At 41.5% G+C, this 21,237-nt stretch overlaps 1 protein-coding gene across 1 annotated transcript; it reads left to right on the top strand.

Moving 5' to 3' along the window:
- The first annotated feature begins 472 nt into the window (after positions 1 to 472).
- Positions 473 to 19,937, top strand: vps18 (VPS18 core subunit of CORVET and HOPS complexes). The gene is made up of 5 exons (XM_059951548.1): positions 473 to 627; positions 3,247 to 3,388; positions 6,319 to 6,410; positions 9,518 to 11,388; positions 17,074 to 19,937. The coding sequence occupies exons 1-5, from the start codon at positions 516 to 518 to the stop codon at positions 17,788 to 17,790; spliced, it is 2,934 nt and encodes a 977-aa protein (XP_059807531.1). The 5' UTR covers positions 473 to 515; the 3' UTR covers positions 17,791 to 19,937.
- Positions 19,938 to 21,237: the final 1,300 nt, after the last annotated feature.

Raw genomic sequence — 21,237 nt, 5'->3', positions numbered from 1 at the left:
TCACTGAAGCATTCAAAAGGACGAGTCTTGAACTCAACATTTGCAAAGTCTGATGGACTCCCCCAGCATACCCTCATTGCACTAGACAACCCTCTGAATTTATTGCAGCTTGAAGAAGTGTGCTTCAGAAAAATCTCTACTGAAATTCACGATTTTCTACAATGTGATGCTCAGTATCTAATCCATTAATGAAAATCCATGTTGCTCTTGCCTTCCCTGTTGCCTCGTCCCCACGCACAACAAGCTGTCAATTCTCGCCTCGTCCTGCCCCGCTCTTCTTCGATATGATTGGCTGGCAGTGCGGGCTCACTTGTCCCAATTCTGATTGGTAGTCATACTGTGCAGAGTCCACGTTGTGATTGGATGTTATTGAAAGCGAGAGGACAGAATCTTTCGGTGATAGGCTAACTTGGCAGGTAGGCGGAATCGTCCTGCCAATAGCGTGATCTGCAATTGGCCATGCCATCTGTCAGGGTCGGCTTGCTGCCTGTTTCCGGTGCTGTTTGTCAGCCGATATGAGTTCCATCCTGGATGAGTACGAGGATTCACAGGCCCGGGCCTGCTTTCGGCCTTCTGGGTTTCCGTGTCAACAGCACCGGCTGGGAAGCACAGGAATTGGACAGTCCGGTATTGCAGTGGTCACAGGCGCGGAGCGGGGTGGGGGACAGGAGGAGGTGGGGGAAATGGGGAGAACGCGGTCATGGGCACCTGACTGTAGGCATCACGGTAAAGGAGTTTTCCGTTGCTCCAATTGCCCGTGTGCGGTTGATAGTGAAGGGCAGAGCTGTGACCAACGGGGATATTTGTTGATGATCTTATCAGCTGGGCAAAAAATGGGAGAATGTGATTCAGGATGCTACGACCAGGAGCAAAAAGACAAGCTGTTGGGGGACTCGGCATCTGTGGAGGACAGAGCTTGAAAATGCAGTTGATTCTGGTTAATTTGAACACATGGAGACTAGTGCATTTTGTCCCAATTAAGGAGCTGGTCCTAATCATGGAAATAGTTAAAAATATAAACAAGACCAACTGCCTTTTAAAATGAAATACAGAACAAATTAGAACACCATCAATACTACTACAGTACTGTAAAACTGCTCCTAATAGTTATCGATGGAAGAATTCATCCAGTGTGTGTTGCTGTTCTTTTGATTGACTCATAATGAAGATAATGGACTGCTTCGATACAATGTTTGATGATTGCATCCTCCAAATCTGCAACTTCATTGTAATGTTCAAGGAGATTGTCGATACTTCTAAATTCTTCATAGTTCCTAGCTTGTTGAAGTAATGAAATAGTTTAATTTTCACCCCTGGCCGTTTCTGGCATGAGCAAAACAGTTTTGAATTGTCTCACCAACTGCCAGTGAAAAACATCAATGCTTTTTGAAAACAAATACATGTAACTGATGTTAATTTAAAAACTATTTGCTCTAAGCATGGTGTAGTGTCTTAATGGCTACAAAATTTAAAATGACTACTGTCAGTTCGAAACTTTTTGGCAACAGTCTCCTGTCCCAAATAAGTGGCACAATCTTTCAAATAAACGAAGGGAATCCAGCTTTTTTCTCGATTAGTTTTTGTCTTTTAAGAGTTGGCTCAAACCAGTGGCTTCCCCAAATAACTGTTGACCCAATTAACTGGAATCCATTGTATTTTGCCATTCCTTCGCTGAGTTAAAATCCTGGAAATCCCTCCCTAACACCATTGTGAATACAGCCACATCTGAAAGGTAATTAGTGATGGGCAATTAGCCACTGATTCATTCTGCACAGCCCATAATAGTTGAATGAATATTATTTAAAAAAATATTCTGCTTTACATGCTGAGTTCCTCCAGTTGTTTGTTTTTTTTTTGCTTGTGAGATTGTAATCTGGGAAGTTTGAGATGATACATTTTGTGGAGTTCCAACCATAGTAATGAATGGCGGATAAACAGGTGGATATTGAAAATAGAGTCAGTGAGAAACTTTATCAGGGCAGTTTAATAAAATGACTACACGGGGGGGTTGTACTAGTTTCCTCTCAGATTTGACGCTGAATACAAGTTAGACCGCAGGTGGGGACTGTAAACAGATCTTGTCAGCACATTAACAGAAAAGATAAAAGTGGAGGGGTTCACAGAGATTTCTGGAGATATTAGCAGAAATTTGAAATTGTAGCATAATGAAAAATTAGGTAGGCTGGAGTTTTCTTTGGAACAGTGGAGGCAGAGAGAATACTTAATTGAGGTATCTAAAATGATAGGTGCTGGAGGGGAGCTAATAGAAAAGTTTTGTTTCCCTCGGGGGGAATCAGGACGTGGGTTTAAGGGGAATTGTAGAAGGATTAAAGAGAAGAAAAAAATATTTCCATCCACAAAGTGGGGGGGTGGGGGAATGGATACTGAAACCCTGGTATTTAAAATCTACTTGGGTATGGATTTGAAGAATTATGGATGGTGTTGGGAGATGAGATTGGCCTGTGAGCATGTACGTTGACTAACAATGGTACAAAACAAATGTACAAAATGGTACAAAACGTAGGTGCTACGTTCGGTCCGCCAGAAAAAGCAGGACCTCCCAGTGGCCACACATTTTAATTCCACGTCCCATTCCCATTCTGATATGTCTATCCATGGCCTCCTCTATTGTCAAAATGAATCCAAACTCAGGTTGGAGGAACAATACCTTATATACCAGCTGGGTAGCCTCCAACCTGATGGCATGAACATTGACTTCTCTAACTTCTGTTAATGCCTCTCCTCCCCTTCTTACCCCATCCCTGACCTATTTAGTTGTTTGCCTGTTCTCCATCTGACTCTGGTGCTCCCCCCCCCTTCTTTCTCCTTAGGCCTCCCGTCCCATGATCCTTTCCCTTCTCCAGCTCTGTATCACTTTCGCCAATCACCTTTCCAGCTGTTAGCTTCATCCCACCCCCTCCAGTCTACTCCTATCATTTCGCATTTCCCCCTTCCCCCACTACTTTCAAATCTCTTACTATCTTTCCTTTTGGTTAGTTCTGATGAAACGTTGTCAACGCTTCTCCTTATAGGTGCTGCCTAGCCTGCTGTGTTCTACCAGCATTTTGTGTGTGTTGTTGCATGTTATATTTCCTCTGATTCAGTAATGGGTGACAGGGTCAGGGATGAGACAGACATGGATCGGATAAGCAAGAGCCATGCCTTCTGCTCCTGTCCTTGGTGGGTGATGGTCGAGTGGGCCCTGGCATCCAATAGTCTAACATTGATCTCTGGTTGTTGTTGCAGGCTATGTCAGCGCCCGACTGGAAGAGGAAAAGCCCATCTTTTCCAAGCAGAGAATTGATTTCACTCCTCCTAGTGCAATCACCCACCTAGTGGTGTGCAACAATCAGCTCTGCATGAGTATGGGCAAGGACACACTGCTCAGGTTAGGCTCACTCCATGGATAGGACAGGAGCAATTTAATTACAGGACTTGTCCACAGTCTCTGATCTAGATGTAGAATCTCTCCATGGTGGCTGGAAATCTAAATTTAATATGGAAAATGGAATTTAAATCTGTTTTATTTTATTAACTGATTATGAAAGTGCTGGATTATCATAAAAAATCTGTCTGCCTTACCTGCCTCTCCTGACGAAGGGTCTCAACCTGAAATATCGACTGTTTACTCTTTCTCGTAGAGGCTGCCTGACCTGCTGAGTTCCTCCAGCATTTTGCATCTGTTGCTTTGAATTTAAGGCATCTGCAAACTTTTTTCCTGTTTGTGCCTTACCAATGTCCTTTGCAAGAGGAACTCTGCCATCCTAGCCCTGTATGTGACTACAGATCTATTGATGTGTTTGAATCTAAACAGTCTGCTCAATTTGGGAATGATGCGTGTGGGCTTTCTTTTCTTTCTTTATCAATCTTTTTATTAAATGAAAAAGTACATATACACACAAGGAGAATTATCACAAGTAACTATATCAATAACAGTTTGAATAAAAGGAAAAATAAACAAAAATAAACATTATCACGGTCAAACAAAGTATTAATCTAATAGTATATAATAAAGAGAAAGGTAATTGATTCTCCTCTTAGCCATAAAAAGAAAAAAAAGATAAAAACAGAAAAAAATCCCAAAACATAAAAAAAACACAAAAAAAAATGAACTGGGCAGCTCAAACTGACAGTGAAAGCCAAAAAAAAAGAGGAAAAACTTTAAAATCAAATCCAAAACTTCAAAAAGGTAACTGGAAGGGCCGTAGGTCAGAGATAGGAAAATATTGACTAAAAGGTTGCCAAGTTTCCTCAAACTTAGAGGATGCATCAAATGTCTGACTTCTTATTTTCTCTAAACTTTAAACAGGACATAATGAATAACAGTAGGTAGATTAGAATCCTTCCATTTAAGCAAATGGCTGTCCTAGCCAATACAGTTGTAAAAGCTATCATCCATTGAGCGGAAGCAGGAACATCTCCTGCTTCGGAAGGAATTATCCCAAAAATTGCTGTAAGTAAATTGGGTTGTAGATCCAAATTCAGAACCTTTTGAAGACTTCTTTCCAAAAATTATCAAACTTGATACAAGACCAGAACATAAGTGTTAAAGTAGCCACCTCAATATTACATCTATCACAAATAGGATTAATATTAGAAAAAATACGGGCTAATTTGTCCTTTGACCTATGTGCCTGATGCACTACCTTGAACTGTATCAAGGAGTGATGGGCACAAATAGAAGAGATATTTACCAAATGAAAAATTCTATCCCATTGATTATATGAAAGTGACTTTCGAAACTCCAGTTCCCACGCAGCTTTAGTTTTATCATTAGATAACATATACAAGTTCAATAACCATTTATAAATTATAGCTATCAGTCCTTTTTGAAATGGTTTGACCTGAAAAAGAGTATCAATAATATTGGAAGAATAAGCCAAAGGAAAATCTGGCAGTAAATTACGTAGAAAATTCCTAATTGGTAAATATCCAAAAAAGTGTACATTAGATAGGTCATATTTATCCACTAACTGAGTGAAAGACATTAGACAATTAGCCAAGATCAAATCTAAAAAAGTTATTATTCCTTTGGTTTTCCAAATTGAAAAGATCTGATCAAAAATTGAAGGTTTAAAAAAAATAAGTTGGATTTTACTAGAAAGATCAAAGTTGTTAAAATCAAAGGATCTACGAAATTGAAATCAAATTCTTAATGTATGTTTAATAATAGGATTAAAATCTCGATTACCGATCTTAGAAAGCAAAAAAGGAAGAGGAGCTCCCAATAAAGAGGCCAAAGAATACCCCTTCACCGAGGTTTTTCTCCAAATCCACCCATAAGGGACAATCACGTATATCTGAAAAATGGATCCAGAAAGTGATATAACGAATGTTAATTGCCCAGTAGTAAAATCTAAAGTTTGGCAAAGCCATACCACCATACTTTTTTAAATTTCTGCAATAAAAGTTTACTCAATCTAGGATTTTTATTATTCCAAATAAAAGATAAAATTTTAGAGTCTATTCTATCAAGAACAGTTTAGGACCAAAGGAGGGGATTGCTTGGAATACATATAGAAACTTCGGTAATGCTATCATTTTAATAGCATTAATACGGCCAATTAAAGATAATGTCATAGGAGACCATTTAGAAATGTACTTAATTAATGGAAGAAAGTTGTATTTATACAGGTCATTAAAATTTTTGGTAATTTTAATACCGAGATAAGTTATTTTTAGCAATACTAAAAGGAAATTAATCATATTGATCAAAATAATTGTTAATAGGAAATAACTCACTTTTAAGTAAATTTAATTTATATCCAGAAAAACTACTAAATTCAGAAAATAGATAACAAAGCAGGAATCGATTTCTTAGGATCTGAAATATAAACTAACAAGTCTGCATACAATGAAACTTTATGCACTTTATCTCCTCTCTTAATAACTTGAACTTCGTTGGAGTCCCGAAGAGCAATAGTGAGAAGTTCTAAAGCTAAATTAAATAGCAGTGAACTGAGAGGGCAACCCTACCGGGTAGCTTTATATAACCTAAAATAAGAAGATTTTTGATTATTAGTTATAACTGCCACCAAAAGGGCTTGATAAATCAATTTAATCCAAGAAATAAAGCATGGACCAAAATTAAATCTTTTGAAAACCCAAAATAAATAGTGCCATTCTAACCCTATCAAAGATTCTCTCTACATCAAGAGAAACAACACATTCAAAGTCTTTAGATGGAGAGGAATGAATGATATTTAGTAATTTCTGAATATTAAAATATGAATATCTATTCTTAATAAATCTAGTTTGGGGTTTCAATTAAGACTTATTTTAATATGACTCTTTTTTTTCCCTCTCTGCCCTCTCCAGGATTGATCTTGGAAAACCAGACCAGCCAAACCAGGTTGAAGTGGGGCGCAAGGATGATGCTCGGATCCACAAACTGTTCCTGGATCCCTCGGGTATGAGGCTTGTGGTTTTGGTGCCTTGCCGTTGCCTGTTTCTGCTCCTGCTATAGGAGCTTGGTTGTCAGCTTCTCATTCAGTGTTCAGTCTTCCTAACTGAATAGGTCACTTCAGCTGTCCCTACAAGACATGTAATCTCATTCCCTTCACCACAGCATGGAGCATCAACCTCTCCCTCCTCCTCTCCTCTCCTGTATTAAGATGTTTTGCTGTTTTTAAGGTTCTTTAATGTAAGTTACTGCTATAATCATGGCTTAGCTGTTTGGAGCCTTAAGAATCTGACTGATGTTTGTATTAGCCACACTGAGAATTTAGCAGCACAGGTCACTCACCCTGTTGAAGGTGTTTCTCACCATGAGCTCCTGAATCTGCCACCTTGGCCCATGTCTCAGTGACCCAGTGAGAGCTAAAATTTCCATCTACAGGATATTGCAATAGAACAAGGATATGCCTTGGCTTGTGCAAAGCAGATCACTTAATAGTTCCCAAGGGCAGATAATATAGTTAATTTTATGTTTCCTCTATGAAAACTGGACACTAATCATCTTAAGTAGACTGGAATAAGATGAAAGAGAGGAAATAGGCCATCACATTTGCTCTGCCATTCCATTACAGCTTATTTTTAAAAATCTCTTAAACACCATTCTCCTACCTTCTCTTTGTAACCTTTGATGCCCTTATTAATCAAGAGCCCATCAACGTCTGCTTCAAATATACCTAGTGACTTCACCTCTGCATCAGTCTGGGACCAGTAATTTCACAGATTCGCCACCTTCTGGCTGAAGAAATTCCTCCTCATCTCTGTCCTAAAGGGACATCCTATTTTGTGACTGCTGTCTGGTCCGAGAATCCACCATTTTCGGGAACATCCTCTTCACGTCCCCTCTATTTAAGCCTTTCAATATTTGATAGTTTCAATGAGATCCCTCCCTCATTCTTACTGACTCCAGTGAGTTCAGGCCCAGAGCCATCAAACACTCCTCATACATTAACTATTTCTTCTTGGGATCATTCTGATGAACCTTTGGATTGTCTGCAATGCTAGCACATGTTTTCTTAGATAAGGGGCTCAAAACTGCTCTCAAAGCAATCTGACCAAAGACTTAAAGTCCCAACATTACATCCTTGCTTTTATATTCTTGTCTTCTTGAAATGAATGCTAACATTGCAATTGCCTTCCTTGCCATCAATTCATCCTTCAGGTTAACCTCTAGAGAATCTTGCACAAGGATTTCAATTCCCTTTGCACCTCTGATTTCTGAATTTTCTCCCCATTTATAAGATAGTCTACACCTTTATTCCTTCTACCAAAGTGCATGACCACACATATCCCTACACTGTATTCCACCTGCCACTTCTTTGCTCATTCTCCTAATTTGTCTAAGTCCTTCTGCAGACTCTTTCCCTCACACTACCTCCCCCTCCCCACCCCTCGTTGTATCATCTACAAACTAGGCCACAAAGCCATCAATTCCATGATGCAAATTATTGACATATAACCTGAAAAGAAGCGGTCCCAACACGGACCCCTGTGGAACACCACTAGTTACCATCAGAAAAGGCTCCCTTTTATTTGCCTCCTGCCAGGCAGCCAAACTTCTATCAATACTAGTACCTTTCCTCTAATACCATGGGCTCTTGTCTTGTTAAGCAGCCTTATATGGCACCTTGTCAAAGGCCTTCTGAAAATCTAATTAAGCAACATCCACTGACTCTCCTTTGTCTATTCTGCCTATTATTTCCTCAAGATTTCAAACAGATTTGTCAGGTAAGAGTTCCTCTTCAGGAAACAATGCAGATTTTTGCCTATTTTATGTGCCTCCAAGAACCCTGAAACCTCATTCTTAATATTGTACTCCAACATGGTGGCCTGTAATTTCCTGTCTTTTGCCTCCAAGTGAAGTATCTACCTTCAGACCTTTCAGCTTCCCAAGTACCTTCTCTCTAGTGATTGTGGCTATACTCACTTCTGCCTGCTGACACTCTAGGATTTCTGGCATATTGCTGGTGTGTTCCACAGAGAAGACTGACATAAAATACTTATTGAGCTCAGATGCTATTTCTTTGTCCCCTATTACTACCTCTCCAACATAATTTTCAAGCGGCTCAATATCCACTCTCTCCTCTCTTTTACTCTTTATATATCTGCAACAACTTTGGTATCCTCTTTTATACTATTAGCTATCTTACCTTTATATTTCATCTTTTCCTATTTATTTTTGGTTGCCTTCTGTTGGTTTTAAAAGCTTCCCAATTCTCTGGCTTCCCATTAATATTTTATGCCCTCTTTTGTTTTTATGCTGTTTGTGACTTCCCTTGCCTCATCCTCCCTTTAGAATGCAACTTTTTTGGGATAAATCTTATCCTGTGCCTTCTGATTTGCTCCCCAAAACTCAGGCCTTGCTGTTCCACTGTCTTCCCACGTAATGTACCCTTTCAATCAAGTTTGTGCATCTCGTCTTCTGCTTCTTTAGTTCCTTTTTTTCCATGTAATACTGATATATCTGATGGTAGCTTCTCCCTCTCAAACTGCAGAAACATGAATACTCAACACTTGTATTTCCAAAGCTAGTAAGTACACATTCTCTACTACACTTCAAGTCGAGGTGCAGTACTGTAGCTAGGGTGCCTAAGACTTTTGCATGGTACTGTATTTGCCAATGTGAAGCAGTGCAAGTTTGTAAATCTGGTGGGAGCAAAGGATATTGGGAATGGTGAGGGTGGAGCACTGCAGGAGAGGTGTGGGACAGATGGTAGAGAAGGAGTGCCAGGGATGGGGGACTGGCAAGGGTGCAGACCACAGCCAGCCTTGAGACACCAGGCAAGGCCATTTGATTGCAAACAATTGGTTTATTGATCATTACACTAGGTCTCTCTAGTGCGTGCCCCTCCCTCCCCTCTCCTTTTTCCTTTTATCAATCATGATTCCCCTCTCCCTGTTCCATTCCCACTCTCAGTCCACAATAGAAACCCGTCTCAGAATCAGGTTTATCTTCACTCACACCATGAAATTAGTTTTTCTTGGCAGCAGTACAGTGTAATACATAAAATTACAGTATTGGAAGCTGTATAAACCCACTGAAACGTGCTGTCTCTTATCGCAGGGTCTCACCTCCTGATCAGCCTCACCTCCAATGAGTGTCTCTACCTCAACAGAAATTCTCATAAAGTGAAGAGCCTCTCTCGCTGGAAAGGACACTTGATTGAGAGCGTTGGGTGGAACAAATATCTGGGCAATGAGAGCAGCACAGGCCCTATCCTGGTGGGAACCAGCCAGGGTCAGATGTATGAAGCAGAGATTGTTGTGTCAGAAGAGCGGCTCTTCATTTCGAGTCCTGACCAGCATTTCAAGAATGTGTACAATCTGGAGGAGGATGGGTCCCCTGCTCCAGTCTGCTGTCTGGAGATTGAGCGAAGTGCTGACGCCCGGCTCTTTGTCATCGCCACCACACGGAAGCGTTTGTATCAATTTGTGGGCAAGGCTCCAGAGAGCCCTGATCCACACATGTTTCAGCCCATGTTCAGTCAGTATACCAACACTTTGCCCAGCTTCCAGGAGTTCCCAGCAAGCCTGGGCTATAGCGAGATCTCTTTCTACACCTCTAAGCTGCGGTCTAGCCCTCGATCATTTGCCTGGATGATGGGCAATGGCGTACTCTATGGCACCTTGGACTTCACCCGGCCTGATTCCCTTCTAAGTGATGTACAGGTCTGGGAGTACCCAGGTGACATCGCCCCTGAGCTTGAGCCCCCCCGGTCCATCGTCCTCACCCAGTTTCACTTCCTACTGTTGCTTCCTGATAGAGTGAAGGCCATTTGCACACTGAATGGGCAGCTTGTCTTTGAGGATGTGTTCGCTGACAAGTTTGGCCACCTCCTCCGTATGGTCAAAGATTCAGTGGCTGGGCTGATATGGATATACACGGAGAAGGCAGTGTTCCGTTATCACATTCAGAAGGAATCGCGGGATGTCTGGCAGATGTACATGAACATGGGGAAGTTTGAACTGGCTAAGGAGTATTGCAAAGACCGGCCTGAGTGTCTGGACACTGTTCTTGCTAAGGAAGCAGATTACTGCTTTCGAAACAAAAAGTATGTGGAAAGTGCCAAGTACTATGCACTGACTCAGAAGTATTTTGAGGAGATCGCTCTTAAGTTTATTGAAGCCAAGCAAGAGGAGGCCCTGAAGGAGTTCCTTCTGAAGAAGCTGAATAACCTGAAATTGGAGGACAAGACACAACTGACGCTACTGGTGACTTGGCTTGCTGAAATCTACCTAAACTGGCTGGGCACTCTTGAGACAGACAAAGACAAGAAGAACCAATTTGAGGCAACCAGGGAGGAGTTCCGCAAGTTCCTGAGTGGCTCCAAGATAAAGGAGTGTCTCTTAAACAATCGCTCAACTATCTATGACCTCCTCGCCAGCCATGGCAATGTGGAGGACATGATCTTCTTCTCTGTGATTATGCAGGACTACGAGCGGGTGGTGGCCCACCACTGCCAACATGATGGTTACAGTGCAGCTCTGGAGGTCATGTCCAAGTGCCAGGACCCTGCTCTCTTCTACAAGTTTTCTCCTGTCCTCATGCAGCATATTCCCAAGCAGGTGGTAGATGCTTGGATCAACATGAGGAAGAGGCTGGATCCCAAAAACCTCATCCCAGCCTTAGTTAACTACAGCCAGATTGGGAGCTCGGCGCAGGTCTGTGAAGCTATTCGTTACCTTGAATTTTGTGTACACCAACTGGAAGTGACAGACCAGGCCATTCACAACTACCTGCTGTCTCTCTATGCCAAGTACAAGCCCAAAGCCCTACTTTGGTACCTGGAACAGGCGGGCTCTAATGCAGACTGTATCCACTATGACCTCAAGTATGCACTACGTCTCTGTGCAGAGAATAAACAGACAGAGGCCTGTGTGCACATATACAAGACCATGGAACTGTATGAGGAGGCGGTGGACCATGCTCTCCAGGTATGCTGCTCATTGCTTCAGTCACTGGATGGCATTCATGTAGTACCTTTGCATGTCACAAGGGTATTACAGCAAATAAAGGTCCTTCCCAGGTTATGAGTGCTTTACCATACAGATAGGCAAATATTTATGAGACTGGCAGGATGGATGGGGTTTAATTTTCTGGCTGCAGCAGGAATCTTCTGCCAGGTGTGAAATTGCAAATTGGATGATACTGAAAGCTTTTTTAAGTATATAAAGGTAAAAGAGAGTCGAGGGTAAATATAAGACCAATACAAAATGACGCTGGAGAAATTGGCATGAGAGTTCCAGAGAAGGCAGAGGAACTGAATGTGTATTTTGCATCAGTCTTCACAGTGGAAGACGTCTGCAGTATACCAGACTTTCAAGAGTGTCAGGGAAGTGAAGTTTGTGCAGTGAAAATTACGACTGAGAAAGGTGCTCAGGAAGCTTAATGGTCTGAGGATGGATAAATCTCCTGGACCTGATAGAATGCACCCTCGGGTTCTGAAGGAAGTAGCTGGAGAGATTGCGGAGGTATTAATGATGATCTTTCAAGAAATAAATAGATTCTGGCATTGTACTGGAAAATTGCAAATGTTACTTCGTTATTTAAGAAGGGTGGGAGGCAGCAGAAAGGAAACTATAGACCTGTTAGCCTGACATCAATGGTTGGGAAGTTGTTGGAATCGATTGTTAGGGATGAGATTACTGAGTACCTGGAGGCACATGACAAGATGGCCAAAGCCAACATGGTTTCCTGAAAGGAAAATCCTGCCTGACAAACCTTCTGCAATTCTTTGAGGAAATTCCAAGCAGGGTAGATAAAGGAGATGCAGCAGATATTGTGTACTTGGTTTTTCAGAAGGCCTTTGACAAGGTGCCACACATGAGGCTACTTAGCAAGATAAGAGCCCATGGAATTACAGGGAAGTTACTAACGTGGGTGGGAGCATTGACTGGTCAGCAGAAAAGAGGGAGTGGGAATAAAGGGATCCTATTCTGGCTGGCTGCCGGTTACCAGTGGAGTTCCATGGATCGGTGTTGGGACTGCTGCTTTTTATGATGTATGTCAATGGTATTAATGGATTTGTGGCTAAATTTGCTGATGATACAAAGATAGGTGGAGGAGCGGGTAGTGTTGAGGAAACAGAGACTTGGATAGTTTAGGGGAATGGCCAAAGAAATGGCAAATGAACTACATTGTGGGAAAGTGTATGGTCATGCACTTTGGGAGAAATAAATGGGCAGACTATAATTTAGATGGGCAGAGATTTCAAAATGCATAGATGCAAAGGGACTTGGGAGCCCTTGTGCAGGGTACCCTAAAGGTTAACCTCCAGGTTGAGTTAGTTGTGAAGAAGGTGAATGAAGTGTTGGCCTTCATTTCTAGAGGTATAGAATATAAGAGCAGGGATGTGATGTTGAGGCTCTATAAGGCACTCATGAGACCACACTTGGAGTATTGTGTGCAGTTTTGGGCTCCTTATTTTAGAAATGATATACTGACATTGGAGAGGGTTCAGAGAAGATTCACGAGAATGATTCCAGGAATGAAAGGGTTACCATATGAGGAATGTCTGGCAGCTCTTGGGCCATATTCCCTGGAGATCAGGAGAATGAGGGGGAACTCAGAGAAACATTCAGAATGTTAAAATACCTGAACAGATTAGATGTGGTAAAGTTATTTCCCTTGGTAGGGCATTCTAGAACAAGAAGGCATGACTTCAGGATTGAAGCATGTCCATTTAGAACTGAGATGTGGAGAAGTTACTTTAATCAGAGGGTGGTAAATCTGTGGAATTTGTTGCCATGAGCAGCTGTGGAGGCCAAGTCATTGGATGTATTTAAGGCTGAGATAGATGGATTCTTGATTAGCCAGGGCATCAAAGGGTATAGGGAGAGGGGAGTGGGGATCACTGGAAGAATTGGATCAGCTTATGATTGAATGGCAAAGCGGACTCAATGGGCCAAATGCCTACTTCTGCTCCTCTATCTTATGGTCTTATTATTTCTAGAGGTTTATCAGTGACCAAGTTTGTATTTAATGATGCATCTTGGGAGAACATCCCTTTAGAGCAGTCTGATAGAATCATTCACCCTTTCCTGAGCAGAGACAGAGGCTTGCTTTAAAGCCTTTTTTGTATACAGGGCTTCAGTGGTACTGTCTGGAGTAGCAGCCTTGTCTCAAGCAGGACATGACTGATGATTGTCACTGTGTGGTTCCCAGTTGCTCCTTTTGGTCTCAGTGAAAGGATTACATAAGTTTATGCAAATATTTTGCTTAAAGGACTGCACAGTGGTGTAGTGGTGCCTGCTGCCGTGTAAGGAATGTCTATCTTCTCTCTATTGTTTTCCTCCCACATTCCAGAGGTGTATGGATTGGGCAGTGAGGGCTCATTGGGCCAGAAGAACCTGTTTGTTATATTGCTGTATCTCTAAATACGAAAATGGTCTATCAAAGACATTTGTCCAGATATAATCAGTTTAGATTGTATTCCAAACTTTATTCTTAAAACCATAAGCAAACCTGACCCTGCAATGTTTTAAAACTGGTACCTACCAGTTCTACAATCATTTGTGCCAGTGACCTGTAGCTGTGTTGAGGGCACAGGTGGGGGAGAATAAAACTTGCTGTGGGTAGGGAACACAAAATGAAAGTAATTGGTGAAAGTATTGACAATGACAGCAGGAAGTTCTTATCATGCAGCAAGAAATGTGTGCCACCGGGGAGAAGTAAAGGCAGACTGCATTGTAGCTGGTAAGGATCTGTGGGGCAATGGGGGAAGCACAGGGAGTGGAGTGAGTACTAACATTGAGCCGATATGAATTCAGTGAGATGAATGATAGACTGCTGTTACACTGCCAATGATCAGTACTGTTCTTCAAACTGTTCACCCTCTTCAGCAACTACTGCTCACATCTGATAATCCAACGTTAATGTATGTTTAGGCTAGCGTGCCCTGAAAGTTTAGAAACGTTTGTACTCTCCAGGAGGGGTACTGGCACCTTACTTTATGCTTGGGCACAGCACAATACTGGAATCTGAACAGTTGCACTGCCAGCTGCATGCTGAAGCCGGGGCTTAAAAGTATAACAGCTGAAACTGTTTCTGACTATGTGTCTAATATCAAAGCTGGGAGAGAATTCCTAACTTAACTGAAGCAGCATTTTAGTTAGGCTGGGTCCATCTCTAGCACACCTTGATCATTTAAGTGGCATTCACAGCGCATGTGCTTATTTTCATTTTGAAGTAACTTTTAATTTAGATTTAAATTTGAATTCTCATAGTGCAGAGCAGGTCTTTACTGCTAAGGAGCACTATCAGATATGTCCATAGTAGTGCAGTCTGCAGTGTCCTGTTGCTTGGGCCTCAGTTATTCACTGTTTACATTGACCCACAGGAGGAATGAATGCAAGCTATCCAAGTTTACAGAATAGGTAGGAGGCCTATTCTCTGGTAATTAAAATACTGGGACTGTGCAACAAGATGGAGATAGATTCAGTGATGGGACAAAAAACCTGTCAAATGGAGCTTAATATGGGGAAGTGTGAGGTGATGCATGCCAATAAGAGGAATCTAAAGGCAGACTATTACCTAAATGGAGAGACTGCACATTGTTAAGAGACATCAAGGTATTCTATCGCATGATTCACAAAAAGTTTGCAGGTATGTCCAACAAATGGCAATCTTTTATTTAGTTGTATTAGGTGTTGGTGAGGCCACACTCAGTACTGTGTACTTTTCTGTCCCTTACCCAAGGCATTGCAGACAGTACAAAGGAGATTCACCAGATTAATTACTGGGAGGAGTTTTCCTGTCACAGGTGGCTAAAGAATTGATATCTATATTGGTAAAATTTAGGACAGTGAGTGCTGACGACAGCACAGATCCTTATAAACACAGATGTTTATTCCTGTTGGGGAGTCTTGAACAAGAGGACATCAGTACAAAATGTTAAGGGGTGGTCATTTAAAACATCTCTGTCCCAGATATCTAGATCATTGAAAGTAATCAAAACAGCGGTAGATAAATTTTTGAATGATCAGGGAAGTGGGAGTTATGGGGAAGAGGAGTTGAGGTCAACATGGATCAGCCATTGAAAGGCAGGGCACACCTGAGGGAATCTATGACCCACTCCTGTTCCTATATTCATCTCCTTTGCTGTTTCCACAGATGGTGTCCAAACTGCTGTGTTTCTGGCATTTTTTATTTTGGTATGAAGTGTCTAGAAGCCCTGGTTACCCTGGTGGATTGCACAGGGACCCTCTGCACACTGCATGTGGTTTCTCCATTGCAGAGATGGCAAAAATGCCGCTGGAAGCAGTGTTTGGATCCCTGGACAGTGGAAAGGAAGAGGTGAAGGGCAGGAGTTCTATCTCCCTTGGTTGAAGTCTGGAACTCTGGAACTCTTCTCTCCAAAAATATATTGAGACAGGGCATTTGTTGAAAATGTTTTTTTAAATTTGGAGACTATGGTAACTGGCCCTTCTGACGGGCCTGAGCCGCACGATTATAACCATATAACAATTACAGCATGGAAACAGGCCATCTCGGCCCTTCTAGTCTGTGCCGAACGCTTACTCTCACCTAGTCCAACTGACCCGCACTCAGCCCATAACCCTCCATTCCTTTCCTGTCCATATACCTATCCGATTTTACTTTAAATGACAATACCAAACCTGCCTCTACCACTTCTACTGGAAGCTCGTTCCACACAGCTACCACTCTCTCAGTAAAGAAATTCCCCCTCGTGGTACCCTTAAACTTTTGCCCCCTAACTCTCAAATCATGTCCTCTTGTTTGAATCTCCCCTACTCTCAATGGAAAAAGCCTATCCACGTCAACTCTATCTATCCCCCTCATAATTTTAAATACCTCTATCAAGTCCCCTCTCAACCTTCTATGCTCCAAAGAATAAAGACGAAACTTGTTCAACCTTTCCCTGTAACTTAGGTGCTGAAACCCAGGTAACATTCTAGTAAATCTTCTCAGTACTCTCTCTATTTTGTTGACATCTTTCCTATAATTCAGTGACCAGAACTGTACACAATACTCCAAATTTGGCCTTACCAATGCCTTGTACAATTTTAACATTACATCCCAACTCCTATACTCAATGCTCTGATTTATAAAGGCCAGCATACCAAAAACTTTCTTCACCACCCTATCCACATGAGATCCCACCTTCAGGGAACTATGCATCATTATTCCTAGAGTCACCCGTGTGACTAACTTATGAACCAGCACGTCCTTGGAACACCCTGAGGAAACCACATGGTCACAGGGAGAATGTACAAAAGCTTACAGTCTGTGGCAGAAATTGAACCTGGGTTGCTGGTGCTTTTAATGGAATTGTGCTGACCGCTAGGCTGCTGTTTCACCCATTCTGAACACTTCTAAATTAAGATCCTTGTTAAAGGTCACCAAGCGTCACAGAACTAAGGTAGATAAACGAAGAGCCAGATCAGTAGTGAAGTGATCTAATTAAAAAGTGAGTGGCTGGAGTGATGGAATGTGCTACTAATGGTAGTGTGTTCAAGAAATGGATTGGAAAGTGCACATCTACAAATTGGACAAATTGGGGTCTGATGGTATGATGTAGAATGTGGTTTGAAGAATTGACTCACTTGGTTGTTGTAGTTATCCCTGCACCACGTTGACTTTTGGATATCTTTTCACAGATGGATGTGGACCTTGCTAAATCATGTGCGGACATGCCAGAGGATGATGAAGAGCTCCGAAAGAAACTGTGGCTGAAGATTGCCCGGCATGTGGTTCAGGAGGAGAAGGATGTGAAGAAGGCCATGGTGTGCCTGTCCAGCTGCAACCTGTTAAAGATTGAAGATATTCTACCCTTCTTTCCCAACTTTGTGACCATTGACCATTTCAAGGAAGCCATCTGCAGTTCTCTGCAGGAGTACAACAAGCATATTGATGAGCTCAAGCAGGAGATGGAGGAGGCAACTGAAAGTGCCAAGCGAATCCGCGAGGACATCCAAGAAATGAGGAACAAATACGGGGTGGTGGAGTCTCAGGAGAAGTGTGCATCATGTGACTTCCCACTGTTGAACCGTCCTTTCTATCTGTTCCTTTGTGGCCACATGTTCCATTCTGACTGTCTGCTGCAGGAAGTCATGCCCCACCTTTCTCAGTTCAAACAGAATAGACTGGAGGAGCTGCAGAGAAAGCTGGTTGCAGCTGCTCAGACTAAATCCCGGCAACGCTGCAAGGAAGGAGAAGCCAATGACCGGGGTCAGCAGTCCCGTGACCAGATCAAGTCAGATATTGATGACCTTGTGGCAGATGAATGTATCTATTGTGGAGAACTGATGATTAAATCAATAGATAAACCATTTATTGACCCACTGAAAAGTGAGGAAGAGAACTGCTGGCTGTGAGTGTGTTTCTTGTGCTCATTATTATTGTCCCTTATGGCTGCTCTTTGCCTGAAACACCACTGCCTGGGATTTCAAGGGTTCACTGCTATGCTTTGTGATTGTAATTTTTGCTTCTATTCTACAGCTTGTGTAGATAGCTCTAGTAGGAAATAAATGGATACATGTATAAAGGTTTGTGTGCTCATTCTGCTATTTGTAGAGCTGGGTGTGTAACCTTAAAATGGAAGTCTGTGTTGCTTGTGCACATGTTTCAAGAAGCAGTTATATTGTTTTTGGGCCATAATTAGGGGTGAAAACAGGAGCAGGACTGAATTTTGATCAGCTGTGATTATATTAAAGCATGGACCAACCCAACAACTCTATATCAAACTACAATCACAGTGCACTTCTGCTCTCAGAACTGATAGCCTTGGACCATGGTGGGATAGTATCATCTCAGCTTGCCAGTGTCCTTTTTAAAAAAACTGAGTCAGAAAAGAATTAGTTACAACTATATCTTGTGTCTTTTTTAAAAAAAAATCACTTTAATATCCATGGATCCTGCACTGGAATGAGGTGGGGAGTTTAATGGTATGTCTGTGAGCCAATAGTTGTGTACAAAATGCAGGCAAATTCCTCCTGTTTTGCTAAGTGGCTGGTCCAGTGATGTATTTTGCATTGGTATTAACTTTTCACATGAATATCCCAACTATTGATAGATCAATATTCTCTCCATGGATGCTGCCTGACCAGTGGAGTTCTTGCAGCATTTTTTGCATGGTGCTCTTGTTTTTAATAACTAATCATTTAAGAAAGCTGAATCTAGAACCTTTTCATCATGGTTTCATGAATAGCAAATCTCAAATGTGCTCAAGTTCTTTCTTAATAAGACAAGGGGAGTTGCTAAATGGGAAGCTGTAGATGTGATGTATTGGCTTTCCAAAAAGAAGTGATAAGTGCATCAAGAATGCAGCTTTGGATGAAGTATGCTACAGCACAGAAACGGCCTTCTGCTCAAAATTATGAGTTGCCTACCTGAGCCAATTCACCTGTATTTGGCCAATATCCCTCTAAACTGTTCCTATCCAATTAAATGTTGCAATTGTACCCGTCCATCACTTCTGCTTTATAACTCTTTCCACATAGCCACCACTTTGTTGTTAATTCAGTAGAGCATACAATAACACACCATTAACAATTATTAGTCATAGTTAAAGCAATTCAAAGATTTGCTACATTCGTTTAATTAATTACTATCTTTACAGTTTCACAACATCTTCAGTTACTTTGACCTAGATATTTTTGGATATCCCCACACTTGAAGAACCAGAGTGTGGGTTCCATCTTGAGTGTTTGAGTACCTGACTCAGGAACTTCTTTTTCAGTGGTTAGTCTCCAGAGTCACTGCTGCTGATGATCTCATAACAAAAGATACCTCTTTGTGTGTTCCTTTACACACCTCGTTTGTTATTGCAGGTTTATACAGCTGTAATTCCACTTCTTATCTATATGACTTTGTTTCCTTAACTACAAAGTCCTGCTAGTGTCATGCTACAATAGTTGTTTGTTTACTTGAGCTTTTGTATTTCATCAAATTGTCCATTCCACAAGATTCATTCCTAACACATTCTGGGATGTTTACAGTGGATAGTTCATGGGATGTAAACATAAAATCAGGGATTGGTTAGTCAATCTTCCATCACTGTTTCTTCCGTTTCCTGGGTTCCCAATGACACTTCCTAGCCCACTGTCCCAGACCGCATGACATCTTAGCATAGATTGCAAAATGGCTGACTCATCAAAGAGGGTTGGAATATATAGATCTTTTTTCAGATCGGAAGGGTGTAACCAGGGGTTAGTTCTTAGATCATAATTGCTCTTTATATTCATGACCTAGAAGGAAGGAACAAGATGTAAAGGTTGCAAATAAAATGGGAATAGAAGGGCATTCTGTGACTGAACTACTGCCACAACCTATGGACTCATTTTCAAAGTCTCTTCATCTCATGTTTTTATATTTATTGTCTATTTATTACTTGTATCTGTAGTTTGTTGTCTTGTGCATTAGTTGTTTGTCCTGTTAATTGCGAATGCCTACAAGAAAATGAATCTCAGGGTTGTATATAGTGACATATTTATATTTTGATAATAAAAGTACTTTGAAAAGATGTAGTAGCATTGGAAGCAGTCCAAAGGGGAAACACATGTTAATTCCTGGGAGTAGAGAGCTGTCCTATCATGAGAAGTCATGGACCCCTTGCTAATGGTGTTGATGCATGGCATTCAAAAAAAGGCTGGGAACCTCTGGGCTAGACAGTTCTGGTCTGAATACCTTACAGCTTAGGAGAATGAGGGGTGACCTTATTTAAAGGTTACAAAATCCTATGTGTGGGAGGGTGTAGTGGTTTGCCAGGGTAGAGGTTGGGATGTTTTCAGTTGATTAGAGGGGCATGAACATGGTACAAATTAAGGGGCTGGTTATTGAACACTGAGATGCATCAAAGTTTCTTCTGAGGGTAAACTCTGGAATTCTGTCCCCAAGGTTGGGAGAGGCTAGATCATTTAAAGTGAAGAAAGATAAATATTTGAAAGATCATGGAATTGAGAGTCATGGGGCACTGCCACTAAAGAAGAGTTGAGACTTGCAAACACCAGTTATGATCACATTGAATGAGAAATACACAGCAGAAAATAAATTAAAGATACTGTTAGAGTTGGTGAGTTTAACATCTATTGCTGACAAGATGATTACAGCATAACCAAAGTTCAAAGGTTCATGTATTATCAATGAGTGTTTATATCTCTTCCCATCCATATACAACTCTGAGATTTATCTTCTCCGTACAGCCATGAGTCAAAGAGAAACATCAGACCTGCAGAAAAAAGAACAGCATCCCAATCGTTAACTAAATCTGGTCAAGATGGTTTTATGAAATACAAATCATGATTGACAAATTTGTTCTTTTCGAATGTAAGGAGCTGTATAGACAAGGTGGAACCTGTAGATGTGGAACTAATGTGTTGGGACAAACTAAGGTGGCATAAATCCCCTTTGTTCCAAAGATGGACAAAAGCTACTAAAGGACCATGATGCCATCAATTCTCAATGGAAGGAACACTTTCAGGAGCTACTTAATTGTAACACCACTGTTGATATTAAAGTCATCAACCAGCTCCCACAATGACCCATGAAGGACACGACTAAGCTTCCTAGTGTAAAGGAAGTGCAGATGGCTTGCAAGAGATCGAGGACCAACAAGGCCACGAGGCCTGATGGAATTCCAGCAGAAATCCTCAAGAAAGAAGGCACAGAACTTTTAAATCATATTCATGAGCCTCTTGTCAAGATCTGGGATGAGGAGAAGATTCCAGCTAAACTCAGGGATGCCTTGTTTGTCACACTCTTCAAAGCTGACAGAAAATATAGAGGAATCTCCCTCCCCTCTACAACAGGAAAGGTACTCACCT

This window comes from Hypanus sabinus, chromosome 2 (genome assembly GCF_030144855.1).
Source record: "Hypanus sabinus isolate sHypSab1 chromosome 2, sHypSab1.hap1, whole genome shotgun sequence".
Lineage (NCBI taxonomy): Eukaryota > Metazoa > Chordata > Chondrichthyes > Myliobatiformes > Dasyatidae > Hypanus > Hypanus sabinus.
This window is presented reverse-complemented; position numbering and strand designations above follow the sequence as displayed.